Source organism: Ursus maritimus, unplaced genomic scaffold (assembly GCF_017311325.1).
Source record: "Ursus maritimus isolate PB19 unplaced genomic scaffold, ASM1731132v1 scaffold_3, whole genome shotgun sequence".
Taxonomy (NCBI): Eukaryota; Metazoa; Chordata; class Mammalia; order Carnivora; family Ursidae; genus Ursus; species Ursus maritimus.
This window is the reverse complement of record NW_024425563.1, coordinates 88,608,832-88,622,037: the sequence shown is the minus strand read 5'-3', so window position 1 is coordinate 88,622,037 and position 13,206 is coordinate 88,608,832. Positions and strand designations below refer to the sequence as shown.

General features: G+C 39.0%; 1 gene segment (V, D, J or C); it reads left to right on the top strand.

Annotated features, from left to right (window-relative positions):
* Positions 1–13,206, top strand: part of LOC103674609 — a 22,567-nt gene extending 9,361 nt beyond the window's left edge. The window contains 3 exon segments of the C gene segment in view: positions 6,250–6,579; positions 10,135–10,179; positions 12,626–13,206. Of these exon segments, the coding sequence occupies positions 6,250–6,579; positions 10,135–10,179; positions 12,626–12,750 (500 nt within the window).

The window sequence follows — 13,206 nt, the reverse complement described above, 5'->3', positions numbered from 1 at the left end:
TGCATGGTCTAGACCATCATGTGATATTTGAAACGTTAGGCCATATTTTCATATTCTGATACTTACTCTTCTGTTGCCTGCCCTTTTAAGTAGACACATTAGCTGAATGCTTTATTAGTAATAGGTCATAATTTGTATTACTCCTCCTGTGGAAAACAATGCTTCTGCTTCTAAACATGGCATTAAAATTGCCTCTCTTTCTCACACAAGATCAAATAAGTTATGTTGAATATGCATTTATTAAATTCTCACAAAGTGATTCTTAGGATACTTTTATAAAATGACAAGTCCTTCTGACGCCGCTGAATTCAACCTTCTTTCTGTACTGGCATCAAATTGCTGGAAACATGGAAGCTGGCTGAAGAACGGGAGCAGTTGCCCTACATGCAGGACTCAGCTGCAGAACTCAAAGCTGCCTTTGCCCTCCTGGTGAGACAGCTGCAGAGAGACCAAACCAGACAGGGTCCTCTGATGGGCAGCTCAGAATTGTAAATCAATACCCTAGAAAATGTTAGGTATTTTCAAGTCCAAAGGAGCAGTCTTTCAGGAATAGATCAGCATGGAGGACATTAGGGAAAGGAAGGGAAAACTGAAGGAGGGAAAATCAGAGGGGGAGATGAACCATGAGAGACGATGGACTCCAGGAAACAATCTGAGGGTCTCAAGAGGGAAAGGGGGTGGGGGAATGGATTAGCCTGGTGATGGGTATTAAGGAGGGCACATGTTGTACTGAGTACTAGGTGATATATGCAAATAATGGATCATGGAACACTACGTCAAAATCTAATGATGTCCTGTATGGTGACTAACATAACGTAATAAAAAAAAGATTTCAGACTCTATAAAAACTCATCAGGTCTAGTATCAGTGGGAAATGGATTCTGGAAAGAACTTACTTTGCAATCAAACAGATACCCACCCCTTAATATATAGAAATAAAATAACACCTGTAAAAATATTGAACAGTCATATATTATACACTCAAATATATTAGCTTTATTTTTGTTCCTCTCTGAAAATGAAAGATACAGTAACTGTAAATTACACTCTAATAAAGAAGTGCCATCAGAAGAAAACCGTTTAAAGCAGGAGATTAGAAGTTTCAGGAAAATGGTGAGAAAAGGTAAAATCATAGTCTCCCACACTTGTGAGTGATATGGGAAAAGCAGAACCAAGCTGACCAGGCAGAGAGGGGTCAGTCCATATCCATACTTTTTTTTTTTAAAGATTTATTTATTATTTATTTGAGAGAGAGAGCAGGGGGAGGGGCAGAGGAAGAGAGAGAAAGAGAGGATCTGAAGCAGATCCCGCATTGAGCTAGGAGCCTGACCAAGGGCTTGATTTCAGGACCCTGAGATCATAACCTGAGCCGAAATCAAGAGTTAGACACTTAAATGACTGAGCCACCCAGGTGCCCCAGTTCATCCCCACTCTTGACTATGTTCGTGTCTAATGTGATTTTGCTTGAGGTTCATCTCCGTTTAATGTTACCACGGTCAATTTTTATGTTTACATAAATATTGAAAAAAATATAGGCACAATTTTAAAAGAGGCACCAAAGGAGTTTTTTGTAAAAGCTCTTCAAACAGTGGATTAGTTGGCTGGAGCAGAATCAAAGTGTTTGGTCCTGGCACAAAGCTCAGAGTTACAGGTAAACTTTCTTTGCATTATTCAGTATAAGGTAGGGAGGGGACACAGATAATGCAGGGGTCACAGGCTAGGTGCTGATGCTGGCTTAGAATTCTAGGATTTGGGCCCAGTTTGGTCACAAGTAGCAGCAGGATCTTTGGAGAGTTTGATGACTCCGTCCTAGTCCTTTAGCTAACTAGCTAAAGCAACTGCAGGTCCCTAAGAAGTGTAGATGTTAGGTTCATTTGGGATTTCTGTGTGGAAAGTTCTGTAAACAAGTTTTTACATCTTACTTATTTGATTCCAAAAATAACCAGTGGAAAAGAATGAACAAAAAATTACTAAACTTTCATTTGGTCAGGGGATGATTAATATCAAGTATTGAGATATTTAACTATGCAACATATTCAAGAATGTTGTAAGGTAGGGGTTGTTTTTCCCCTAAATTCAGTCTGGTAAGTTTGTTCATTCTTCGTTAGCCTTAAAGATGAAATTTTGCCTGAATGAGGGAGAACATCTCACAGGGATGTTTCTGGCATACAAGATCTTGTCAAATAAAAAATTTTATTTTAAGATTGTATTTATTTATTTGAGAGAAAGAGAGGGAGCATGGTCTGGGGGAGGGACAGAGAGAGAGGGAAAGGGAGAAGTAGACTCCCTGCTTAGCATAGAGCCCCATGCGGGGCTGGACCCAGGTCGCTCAGATCATGACCTGAGCAGAAGTCAGATCGTTAACCAACCGAGCCACCCAGGAGCCTCTCAAATGAAAGTTCTCAAAGAATTTTCACAAAGGTGATAAAACATTGAAAAAATGAAAGAAATGATAGATTTAGTTTTCCTTAGTGGTTGTGATCATAGGCACAAACGAATTCATAAACTGAAAAGCCAGTTTCTGGTCCCATTTTATTTCCAACTGACTGCATAATCAATGTAAATTCTAGGAATCAAGTTTAATAATAGTGACACATATAATTCATGAGTTCCTGAAAAAAATGTTTTTTAGGAGAGTGTGGTGCAGAAAAATATATGGACCGTGGGGCACCTGGGTGGCACAGCGGTTAAGCGTCTGCCTTCGGCTCAGGGCGTGATCCCGGCGTTCTGGGATCGAGCCCCACATCAGGCTCCTCCGCTGTGAGCCTGCTTCTTCCTCTCCCACTCCCCCTGCTTGTGTTCCCTCTCTCGCTGGCTGTCTCTATCTCTGTCGAATAAATAAATAAAATCTTTAAAAAAAAAAAAAAAAGAAAGAAAGAAAGAAAAATATATGGACCGTGAACTGAATCTATCATTTTCTGTATAGTCATCTGTTAGCAAATAAATTTTGATTCACTTGTTATTGCTGTCTTAAAATTATAAAAAATGATATGCTTATTATGGAAAAAATTAGAAAAGAAAAAATTAAAATTTTATATGACACTTGTTACTGTTAACATTTTGGATTTCCATCCATTCATATTCTCAATGTAACAGCAATCTCAAGTGAATGGTACTAGGAGTATATGAAATTAAATAAGGAAATAATTATCATAAAAATTGGGACATGGTCAGTGATAAAGAATATCTATTCTCCCGAATTCAAATGACCACCCACTGGATATCTTTATGAAATCAAGAGTGCAGAAAAATATATCAATAATTACCATCTAGTCCTCGGATCAGTTCAGAACCAATGGTCTAATTTGTGAAATACTTCAATTTCTAAGACTCATTATCACTTGCTTATAAAAATGATTAGAATATAATGAGCATTGTCTCAAGTATTATTAGCCTGAATATAAGGTGGTCTCTCATGTTTCAGTGGAAATATCCAGATGTAAAGGAAAAAGGGAGGAGGTTTTGCAACTTGAATATATAAACTTATAGTAATATGGATAAAAGTCAAATATTCACTTGCAAATTTAATATCTTAAATTATACTTACATAGTTAAAAATTATATCAATACAAATATCAGTTGAGAAATACTGCATTTTTTTGCTGTCAAATTCTGTTTAAAAATTGTTAAAATTTTTTAAATTAAATTAAAAAATTCTGTTCAGACACTTCACATGTGTCTAAAACATCCACTTTAGAGCAAATTTCTGAGTCGTCTCAGGGTCTGGGTGTCTGTTTTGGGATCTCCTTATGATGATGTCACTGGATAGTTTATCTAAAGAGAAAAAGACCCAATTACAAAATTGTTTAAAAAGCATTTTTTAATTCACTCTGGTATTCCAGATTTTGCAATGTAAACATAACATGTAGAGACTTTCGTTCCGGATAATATTTACCAAATCCATATTAAACTTCTTTATTGTCTTTTACCAGCTCTACCTCTAAAACTAGTGTTGAGTGTATTTCAGGTTGATATCTCATCCAAGTAGTATTGTCTGATCAAAGTAGAGCTTAGAAGAGCCTCTTTTAATATGAGAGGCTGACACACTGAGGGCCTCAGAGGGGAGCGGGGTGGTGGGATGGGTTAGCCCAGTGATGAGTAGTAAGGAGGGCACGTATTGCATGGAGCGCTGGGTGTTATACGCAAACAATGAATCATGGAACACTACATCAAAAACTAAGGATGTACTGTATGGTGACTCACATAACATAATAAAAAATTTAAAAAAAAAAAGAAGAGCCTCTTTTAATACGAGAGGCTAAAACATAAGGCAACGCCTGTTTCGTGAGGGATAATATTGGGAACAAAAGCCTCACCTTACGCTCTGGCATTTCAGTGTGTTTGCATTCTACTGTTTTGTGTCTGTATTTCAGAGCAGGGTTTGTAAACAGCTCCCATTTCTCATGTCATCTTTGAGGTAGACCTTACCGAACTGTCAAGCTCTGGGGCAGAAAAAGAAACAAGTTCTAATGCACGAACTATTTCTTATTTATTTCTACTGCCTAGTTCCAAAATCTCTTTGAGAAGAGCGTAAATAAAATACATAGCTATGGTTAGGCCATGAAATCAAAACAGAAGATCGAAAGCACCCAAGAAAGCAGAAGAAAAAAGCCTGTGATTATCTAGCAAGAAACGCAGGGTAAAATTTTATGTTCAAAGGTAGAAGGAAATGTAATGGAGCCCATACTTTTTATTAACTGAGAAAATGAAGCACACCACATTTTCAAATATGTCTTGTCTTTCCACCACAAAACTAGAAAAGGACTTCAATGCGTGAGTCCTTTAGGAGGAATGTGAAGTGAAAGAGTGGGCCTTGCCTTCCACATCCATTTTATAAAATAGAAGAAATGGTCTTTAACAAACACATTTCATGCTCCCACTGCACCATTACCATGGGCACCATGACATTTAATGTCATTCACAGATGGTGACTTTCAGCAGACCTGCTCAGGCATCAACAGGTGTGGTCTTCATGCTCATATCTATCAGAAAAAAGTTTAAACTTTTTAAATACAGTTAGAATTGTAAATAAAGTTGGAAATGTCATAAATTTGAAATTCATATTCAAATATGAAATAGCTTTATTTATTTAATAAAAGACAAATAACAGAAAAATAGAGAACAATTAAATCAATACCAATATGCAGGCTTGAAATATCACACTTGCACTTGAAAATGTAGTTGGCATTTGGTAAATTTATATAGAATTCACACTGTTGCATCTTAATAAAATATAAATAATTCAGCCAATTTAACTCTAATGTATTTTGTGAGTATTCCAATGAGTGTATATAAATACGTTGGACAGGCTTATTTACTCTGGAATATGCTTTCTACTTCATGCATCATAAAAATGATTTGGGCCATAATAATCACTGTTAATAAGTTTCAAAAAGAATGTTGAAGGAAAAAACTTGTGATTACCCAAAATATAGGCACTAACCATATGTAATCAAGTACACTGTTTCAGTGCTTTGCTCAGCAGGTGAAATCATGGAATATTGTGGTGTTCTAAAGCCGTTTAGCAGCTTTCTAGGGCAGATTCAACTTTAAAAGGAGACTCTGAAAGTCAAAATATGGTGTCTGCTTAGTCATATCTAAACAACAAATGAAATTCCAATATAAAATGTGCTTTCAGTGAACATTTTCCAAAACAAAACAAAATTCTGAAAAGTGTGTTACTTGATAATGTTAATATAAAAGCATTTCTGAAAATAGTTTTTTAAGACAGTTTTGGAAATACTGCCCCTTTGCTTCTAAATTCAAGCCATTGTAAATAATTGGGAGGTGCAGTTTTAAACATTGCTCTACTTAAAGTCCTGGAATGGTTCAGATGTGAGATTGAGATGTTTTATAAAATCAGGAAGCAAGTAGGAGACCTCCATTACTTTAGAAGCGGGCATGGGATCCATATATGAAGATTCAAAGGTCAACTTGATAGATTGTCAAGTACGTATTACGGTGGATTCCCATTCAAAACGTGTGTATTGTTTTTAAAAATCTCACATTTTAATCCAGACTCTGCCACATAATAGTTGTGACTTTGAGCGAGTTACATGACTTCTAGTACCTGTTTTCCCATTGAAAATAAGAACAATCAGGGCCTCATAACCCACTGTGGGTGAAAGGCCTGAGACAAGAAATAATTCTATGGCAAGTTTCCTTCATTTCTCTGTGTTAGGGGTTCCAAACCACACCACGTTTGTGTGACTCTAATAGTGTTTTAACTGCTGTTGCACTTCCCCACAGATAGAAACCTGGATGCAGACCTTTCCCCCAAGCCTACAATTTTTTTTCCTTCAATTGCTGAGAGAGAGCTCCATAAAGCTGGAACATATCTTTGTCTTCTTGAAGACTTTTTCCCTGATGTTATCAAGATAGATTGGCAAGAAAAGGATGACAAAACAATTCTGACATCCCAGCAGGGAGACACCATCAAGACTAACGACACATACATGAAATTCAGCTGGCTGACCGTGACTGGAGCGTCATTGGATAAAGACCACAAATGTATCGTCAACCACGAGCGGAATAAAGGAGGAGTTGATCAAGAGATTCTGTTTCCTTCCCATATAAAAGGTAGGTACATGTACATATATTCCAGGACTCTTGTCTTCAAAGGAAATGCCCCACCTTTTCTGTTAAATATGAATGAAAAGAAACAAATAGAAGTCTTTCTAAATGTTGTTGCCTTTAATGGTAGTATAAATGTCCTGCTATTTCCCCAAGCATTGAAAGACAGTGGAACACACAGAGAAAAAGACAAAGACAAATTCACTTAGCTTTTCTTGCCTCAGTTTCATCATCCAAAATATGAAGGTCACAGTGATGGTTTTAGGGTCATTGTACGGATTAAATGAAACAGTACACGTGAAAGCACCTAGAAACCTTGCGACAAGAAAGGCTCAAAAGAGAGTCCACTTTTGATGATCTTACTTGATCAGGAAATAAGAACAATTATACCTTTCAGGAATGTTCTATTCAGCAGTCAGAGTCCTTCTCACTTCAGTATTGCTCTACTCAAAGTATAGCCCGGCCCCAACTGTGATCCAGTAGCCTCTAGATTCAGAAGCCAAGTCCTGGCATTAACATCACAGACCAAGGCCCCAGAGGGCCCATGAGAAGGAACCAGTTTGCGCTTCTCCCTGTGGTTCCCAAGCCCTTGAGAAGCAATGGGGAACAAAGAATTAACAGAAGGGGGAATGAAGCATGAGAGACTATGGACTCTGAGAAACAAACTGAGGGCCTCAGAGGGGAGGGGGGTGGGGGAATGGGATAGACTGGTGATGGGTATTAAGGAGGGCACGTATTGCATGGTGCACTGTGTGTTATATGCAACTAATGAATCATGGAACTTTACATCAGAAACCGGGGATGTACTGTATGGTGACTAACATAATATAATAAAAAAAAAATTAAAAAAAAAAAGAATTAACAAAACGTGCAAAGACCTTTGCAGTGTACCACTCTGAATCGCTGAATTAAATCTTTATCCTCTTGGATCCTTAGTGTTTCCAATGATCAAATTTAGAGTAAAACCCTGACTTACTTTTCCTGTCTCGTGGCATGTGATGAAGGGGAAGCACAATGATGTCAGTGAAGATGCTTGTTTTTGAAAACATGACATGAATACATTTATTCATCTGTTTATTGTATTTATGTATAACCTTCCCTAAAATAACTGAAGTAAGATTAAAAACAGTCAGAATTTTTTTCTCTTATTTCTACAGCTAAGAAACAGAGAGGTGGCAAATGAGCTAAGCATAAGTTTAATGTAACCACTGGGCTGAAGTCCTTTAGATATTAATTTTTATAGTGATCGAAGTAAAACTACACCATAGAACATTCCATGGTGATGATTATCAAAAAGGGAGAAGTTCTTCTTTATGGTGTGTTTTACTTGGGAATTAAATTCTGAGAGGAATGTCTCCCAGGGTCTTCTCATAGCAACAAAGCTGATGACAGCATTTCTGTTAATGTCTTTCCTCAGCACATTTCTAAGCTAATGCTTAGTTTTGTTTCCAAAAACTTTGGAAGTTTTTTGTTCGTTGTTTTTGTCTTCGGTGAAATATATAAAACATGGCAGCACAAAACAAAGAAGTGGTTTTGAAGAGAGATAGAACTAAGATGGTCCAAGCTTTCAACCAACACTGATTAATAAAGTGAAACTAAGATACACACTCAGATTTAATTTCAAAAATTGTTACCTTAATGTTTAAATCTCAATCAATACATGGTGATAAGAGATTTGTATTTCTCTTTTAATGAGCAAAGCCACTGTGTGGAAAAGAAAGAGACTTTTAAGACACTTAAAAGTCAGTTCTTGGGGATATTTTAACATCTAAACGTGATTATATAAACATTTTTATTCTTGGGATGTACCCCAAAGCCTATAGCTCAGATTCTTTTTTTTTTTTTTAAGATTTTTTATTTATTTATTCGACAGAGAGAGAGACAGCCAGCGAGAGAGGGAACACAAACAGGGGAGTGGGAAAGGAAGAAGCAGGCTCACAGCGGAGGAGCCTGATGTGGGGCTCGATCCCAGAACGCCGGGATCACGCCCTGAGCCGAAGGCAGACGCTTAACCGCTGTGCCACCCAGGCGCCCCCAGATTCATTTTTTAAGAGTGTACCAAAATAAGATTGTGTGGAGTGAATAATTTGCATAACAGAACCATATCTGTATGGACAAAGACACATCAAGGAGAGAAAGGATAAATCAAAACGTGTTGAGACTCTCTTCCTCCATCCAACAGTCAATGATCTTTGTATGCATATTGGGTTTTGTTTCTGTTTTTATTTTTGTGGGGTTTTTTTACACCGTAGAGGGATACAACCCTCACCTCAGTTTTATATATTCAGAAAACTATGATTATCACTTGTCCAACCTTTCTGTCCCCGGAAAGAAGTGAACTGAACTGAACTGCTGAGCTTCTGTAATAAGAAGGTCATTTGCTAAGAGTAATCAAGATAGGGGAGGAGACGAAGCCCGAGAGTCCGCTATGGTGGAATTATGTGCGATTTCTACGGATTGTTTTACAAGGTACTTTCACACGCTCTAGCTCATCTAAACCCTCACGATGGTCCTTCGAGGGCTGACTGCCGATCACTGGTATGACTCCCAGCAACTTATCTAGACTCTCTAAACCTTATTTCTTCCTGTCTAACATGGATACAGCTCACATCAGTGTCACTAGGGGATCAGATGACCTAATACATGTGAACCTTTCATATAGTGCCTGGCACAGTAATAATCACTCAATAGTATTGGCTTTCATTAGTATCGTTGTCATGCCCGCCAACACCACTACCCCAGAAAATCCTGTGTGGGAGTTTTGGATCCTGGGAACATGCATGGTTTGGAAAGGTAGGGCCTCTTTCTTTTGCTTAGATGGGGAATTTACCTATTTCAGACTCCTTCCAAAATTTAAGATTCTGCTGTGCATTCTGGGGTTGGATGAATTCATTTTGGTAGCAACCCTTCGCGTCAGCAGTGGGTGCTGAGAACTGAAAAGCAGCCACAGTTTCTGGTTATTTTTCCATTCAGCAAGTGTTTATAGAACACCTACTGTGTGGGGCGCCTGGGTGGCTCAGTCATTAAGTGTCTGCCTTCAGCTCAGGTCATGATCCCAGGGTCCTGGGACTGAGCCCCGCGTGGTGCTCCCTGCTCAGCGGGAAGCTTGCTTCTCCCTCCCCCACTCTCCCTGCTTGTGTTCCCTCTCTAGCTGCCTCTCTCTCTGTCAAATAAATAAATAAAATCTTTAAAAAAAAAAAAAAGAACACCTACTGTGCGTCAAGCTCTGTGCTGGGAGCTATGAGCACAGAAGGAAATAAGATAGTCTTAGGCATTAAGTTGTGAGAAAAGAAGAAAAAAATGCATCATTCATGACCTTCAAAGTCTTCATGTGCAGAAATACAATATATGAGTTGATCTACTGAATTACACGGACTTAAGACAATCAGTTCTGAAATTGTGCGGCTCATATTAGTAATGGTTCTCTCCTTCGCTTGACAAATTTTTTCTATCCACTGATCGATCAATCAATTGATCTATCTATCAATCCATCCACAACACAGACACATGTCAAATAATGGATATGAACAAAAGAATAATACTTGCTCTCGTTTCTTTCAGAGCTCACTGCTATTAACGCTACAAAATCTCTGAAAGATGAAGATGGTAAGTGTTTGTCTGTTTGCCTCTGTGTTATGCTACAGCATTTTTCCCTCCTGATCAACTTAACTTTTGAACTTGCCTGGCTTCAGGGAGAAAGCTCAGAATGGCTGGAGCTTGCCATGGACTGAGTGATATTTAAAGTCAATCCATCATTTCTCAGGAGTCATCTTCACACAGTAAAGGCTGGTTTGGGTGGGAGAGGACTATAAATCAGGGCTGCAGTGATGTGCTCTGAATTCTTTCAACAATGGACTTCATTTTCTGCAGCCTTTGTGTCTACTGACTGAGGAAAACATGGTATCAAGTTGCTTCTAGATTTTTTTTTTAAGTCTTTGTTCTTGCCGGTAGTTAATAACATGAACAGACACTGAGAGCTTCTCATACAGAAGTTGTGCTGCACTGTGGGTGCATTTGTGTAATTCTCTTAATACTCACTGTGAAGGATTTTATTCCCATTTTACACATGAGGGCAATGAGCTAAAATTAATTCAGCCCCTTGCACCACACCACACAGAGAGATCTGGGGCTTCAACCCAGACCATCTGAATCAAGAGTTCACACACTTACTCGGTTTTTATTCTTCCTCTTTAAATCCCAAAGCCAAGGCCTTGAGACAGGTGCATACATGGGGAGGGGGTGTGAGCGCAGGGCTTCAAGCGCCACAGACTGGACATTAACAGTAGTCTTAATTACCAGTTGCATGAATATGGGTTCAGTAGTTAACATTTGAATAACATGGATAACGCCTCACTCAGTTACGGAAGATATAATGTCACATATGTGGAATGTCTAGCATAGGGTATCTCATTTAGGTGACACATTGTAAATGCTAGTTTCTGGCCTTTTCTCCCAATATATATTACAAGAAACTACAAAAAGCACTGGCTCTAGCCCTGCTGACCTGCCCTCCCTGTGCAATCTCAAGGGACCTCTGGACTTTCGCTAACATATTACCTGACCATGGGCAAGGAGTCATGAGCACAGAACCACTCGAGGTCCTTTTCCACAAGGGCTAATGATTCTGGAGTTCTGACTCTTCGGAGATAAACACATAAAAGAAATTTCCAGGGGCGCCTGGATGGCTCATTCAGTTAAGAGCCTTTGACTCAGGGCATGATCCCAGGGTCCTGGAATTGAGGCCCATATCCAGGCTCCCTGCTCAGTGGGGAGCCTGCTTCTCCTTCTTCCTCTGCCATTTCCCCTGCTTGTGCTCTCTGGTTCTTTCTCTCTCTTTCTCTGTCAAAAAAATAAATAAATAAAATCTTAAAAAAAAAAAAATTTCCAGATGATCAGATTCAGCCTAGTGGTTCATTGAATCTCCAGTCTGCCCCACTAGTGTTTTCATTAATTATTTCTTGACATCATATATTTCCTACAAAACTTCAAAGGATAATAAATGCAATTATCCTATAACGTCATAGCTACAATGAGGGTATTCAGGAAAGACAAGGGAGTGAGTTTGACCTCCTAAAGTTGCAGAGAATTTGGATTCGCCCCTTTCTTCCACTTTACCTTAATTTATTTTATTATTTTTTCAAGTTTTTATTTAACTTATTTAACATAAGGGCGATATTAATTTCAGGTGTACGATATCATGATTTAACACTTCCATACATCACCCAGTGCTCATCACAACTAATGCCCTCTTTGCTCAAACCTCCCACCCATCTTACCTTGAACACAACCAAATTTCCACTGACTGTACCTTTGATAAGAATCTCAGCAATGCACAAGGTGTTATGGCTAAGATGCTTCTAAATCAGCAATTCATCTTTATATGTATGCGTAACTCTTCGTTGTCGGGAGTATTTATGACACGTGTGGGTACAGAAATACAGAGTAGGTAAGAATGTATTCTTGAACTTGATGTTGCTGGGGTTAAAATCTGGTTTGTGGTGCTTACTAACTATATGACATTAGGCAAATTAGTTCTCTGTTCTCAATTTACTTGTAAAATGACAATGAAAATAGTCTCTTAGGTTATTGAAAAATTAAGTAAGATTAGAGATTGACATACAAACCTCTCAAATTAGTCTGCCATTTAGTTAGTAGTTAAAGCATGTTAGTGCTTATTATTGCTTAGAGACATGGTGGGGGTGAAGAAATGGTAAAAGCTATTTTTCAGCAATGTTTTTTTCAGGTTGACTCGCTCATCTAAGACATAACCTTACTTTTTAATACTTTGGAATGTTCTTAGTGAATCTCTGATGTCATTGATTGACTTGACCTCGAAGATGGATTTTGAGTTATTTGGTGGTAGTGGTAGTGATGGTGGTTCTAGTGGTGCTGGGGGTGCTGGGGGTGTAGACGTTTGCTGTTGGGTTATGCAGGTGTGGGGACATCACTTCAACCTAGGTCATCAGAAATATATAATGTGACCCCTCTCCCGTTAATAAGTCCTAGCCCTTCAGAAGAACAGAAGGTGAAACTAATAAATGACGTCTTTTAGCCACCCTGCAGCCGCAGCTCGAGACCACGTCTGCCTACTACACCTACCTCTTACTCCTCCTCAAGAGCCTGGTCTACTCCGCCATCGTCGCCTCAGCACTCTGTGGCAGTGGGAAGAGTTCCTAGCACACCCTAGCACCAAGGGTCCACTTGTCTGCATTGGCTTTTGTCGCCTAAAGCGTCATCTGAGGATATAGCAGGACTTTCTGGGTTTGGGTTATTTCAGTTCACATGTGTCTCTTTCTCTTGTGTCATTATTGCAAAAATGGTTTTACAAATCAGTGGGCAAGCAGAAAAGTTCACTCTGCAGCAAGAACAAATTCTGCCGTGACTCAGGGGCAGGGCAGGGGGACCATCCATAGGGGCCTCAGCACCGCTCTCTCCTTAGTGTCCACCAGCCCCTCAGCCACCCGTGCTTCCGAGTTTAGCCAACACACAACTTCCACGTGCATCCCCTGGGGCTCTTTAACCAGAAAACTACCTTGAAGCCTTTTATTTTACACATCTGGAAGCTGGCGTCTTTGCTACCTGAATTTTGTACATGCTTTTGTAATAGGCACAATAAAAACAAGCAAAAGTCTA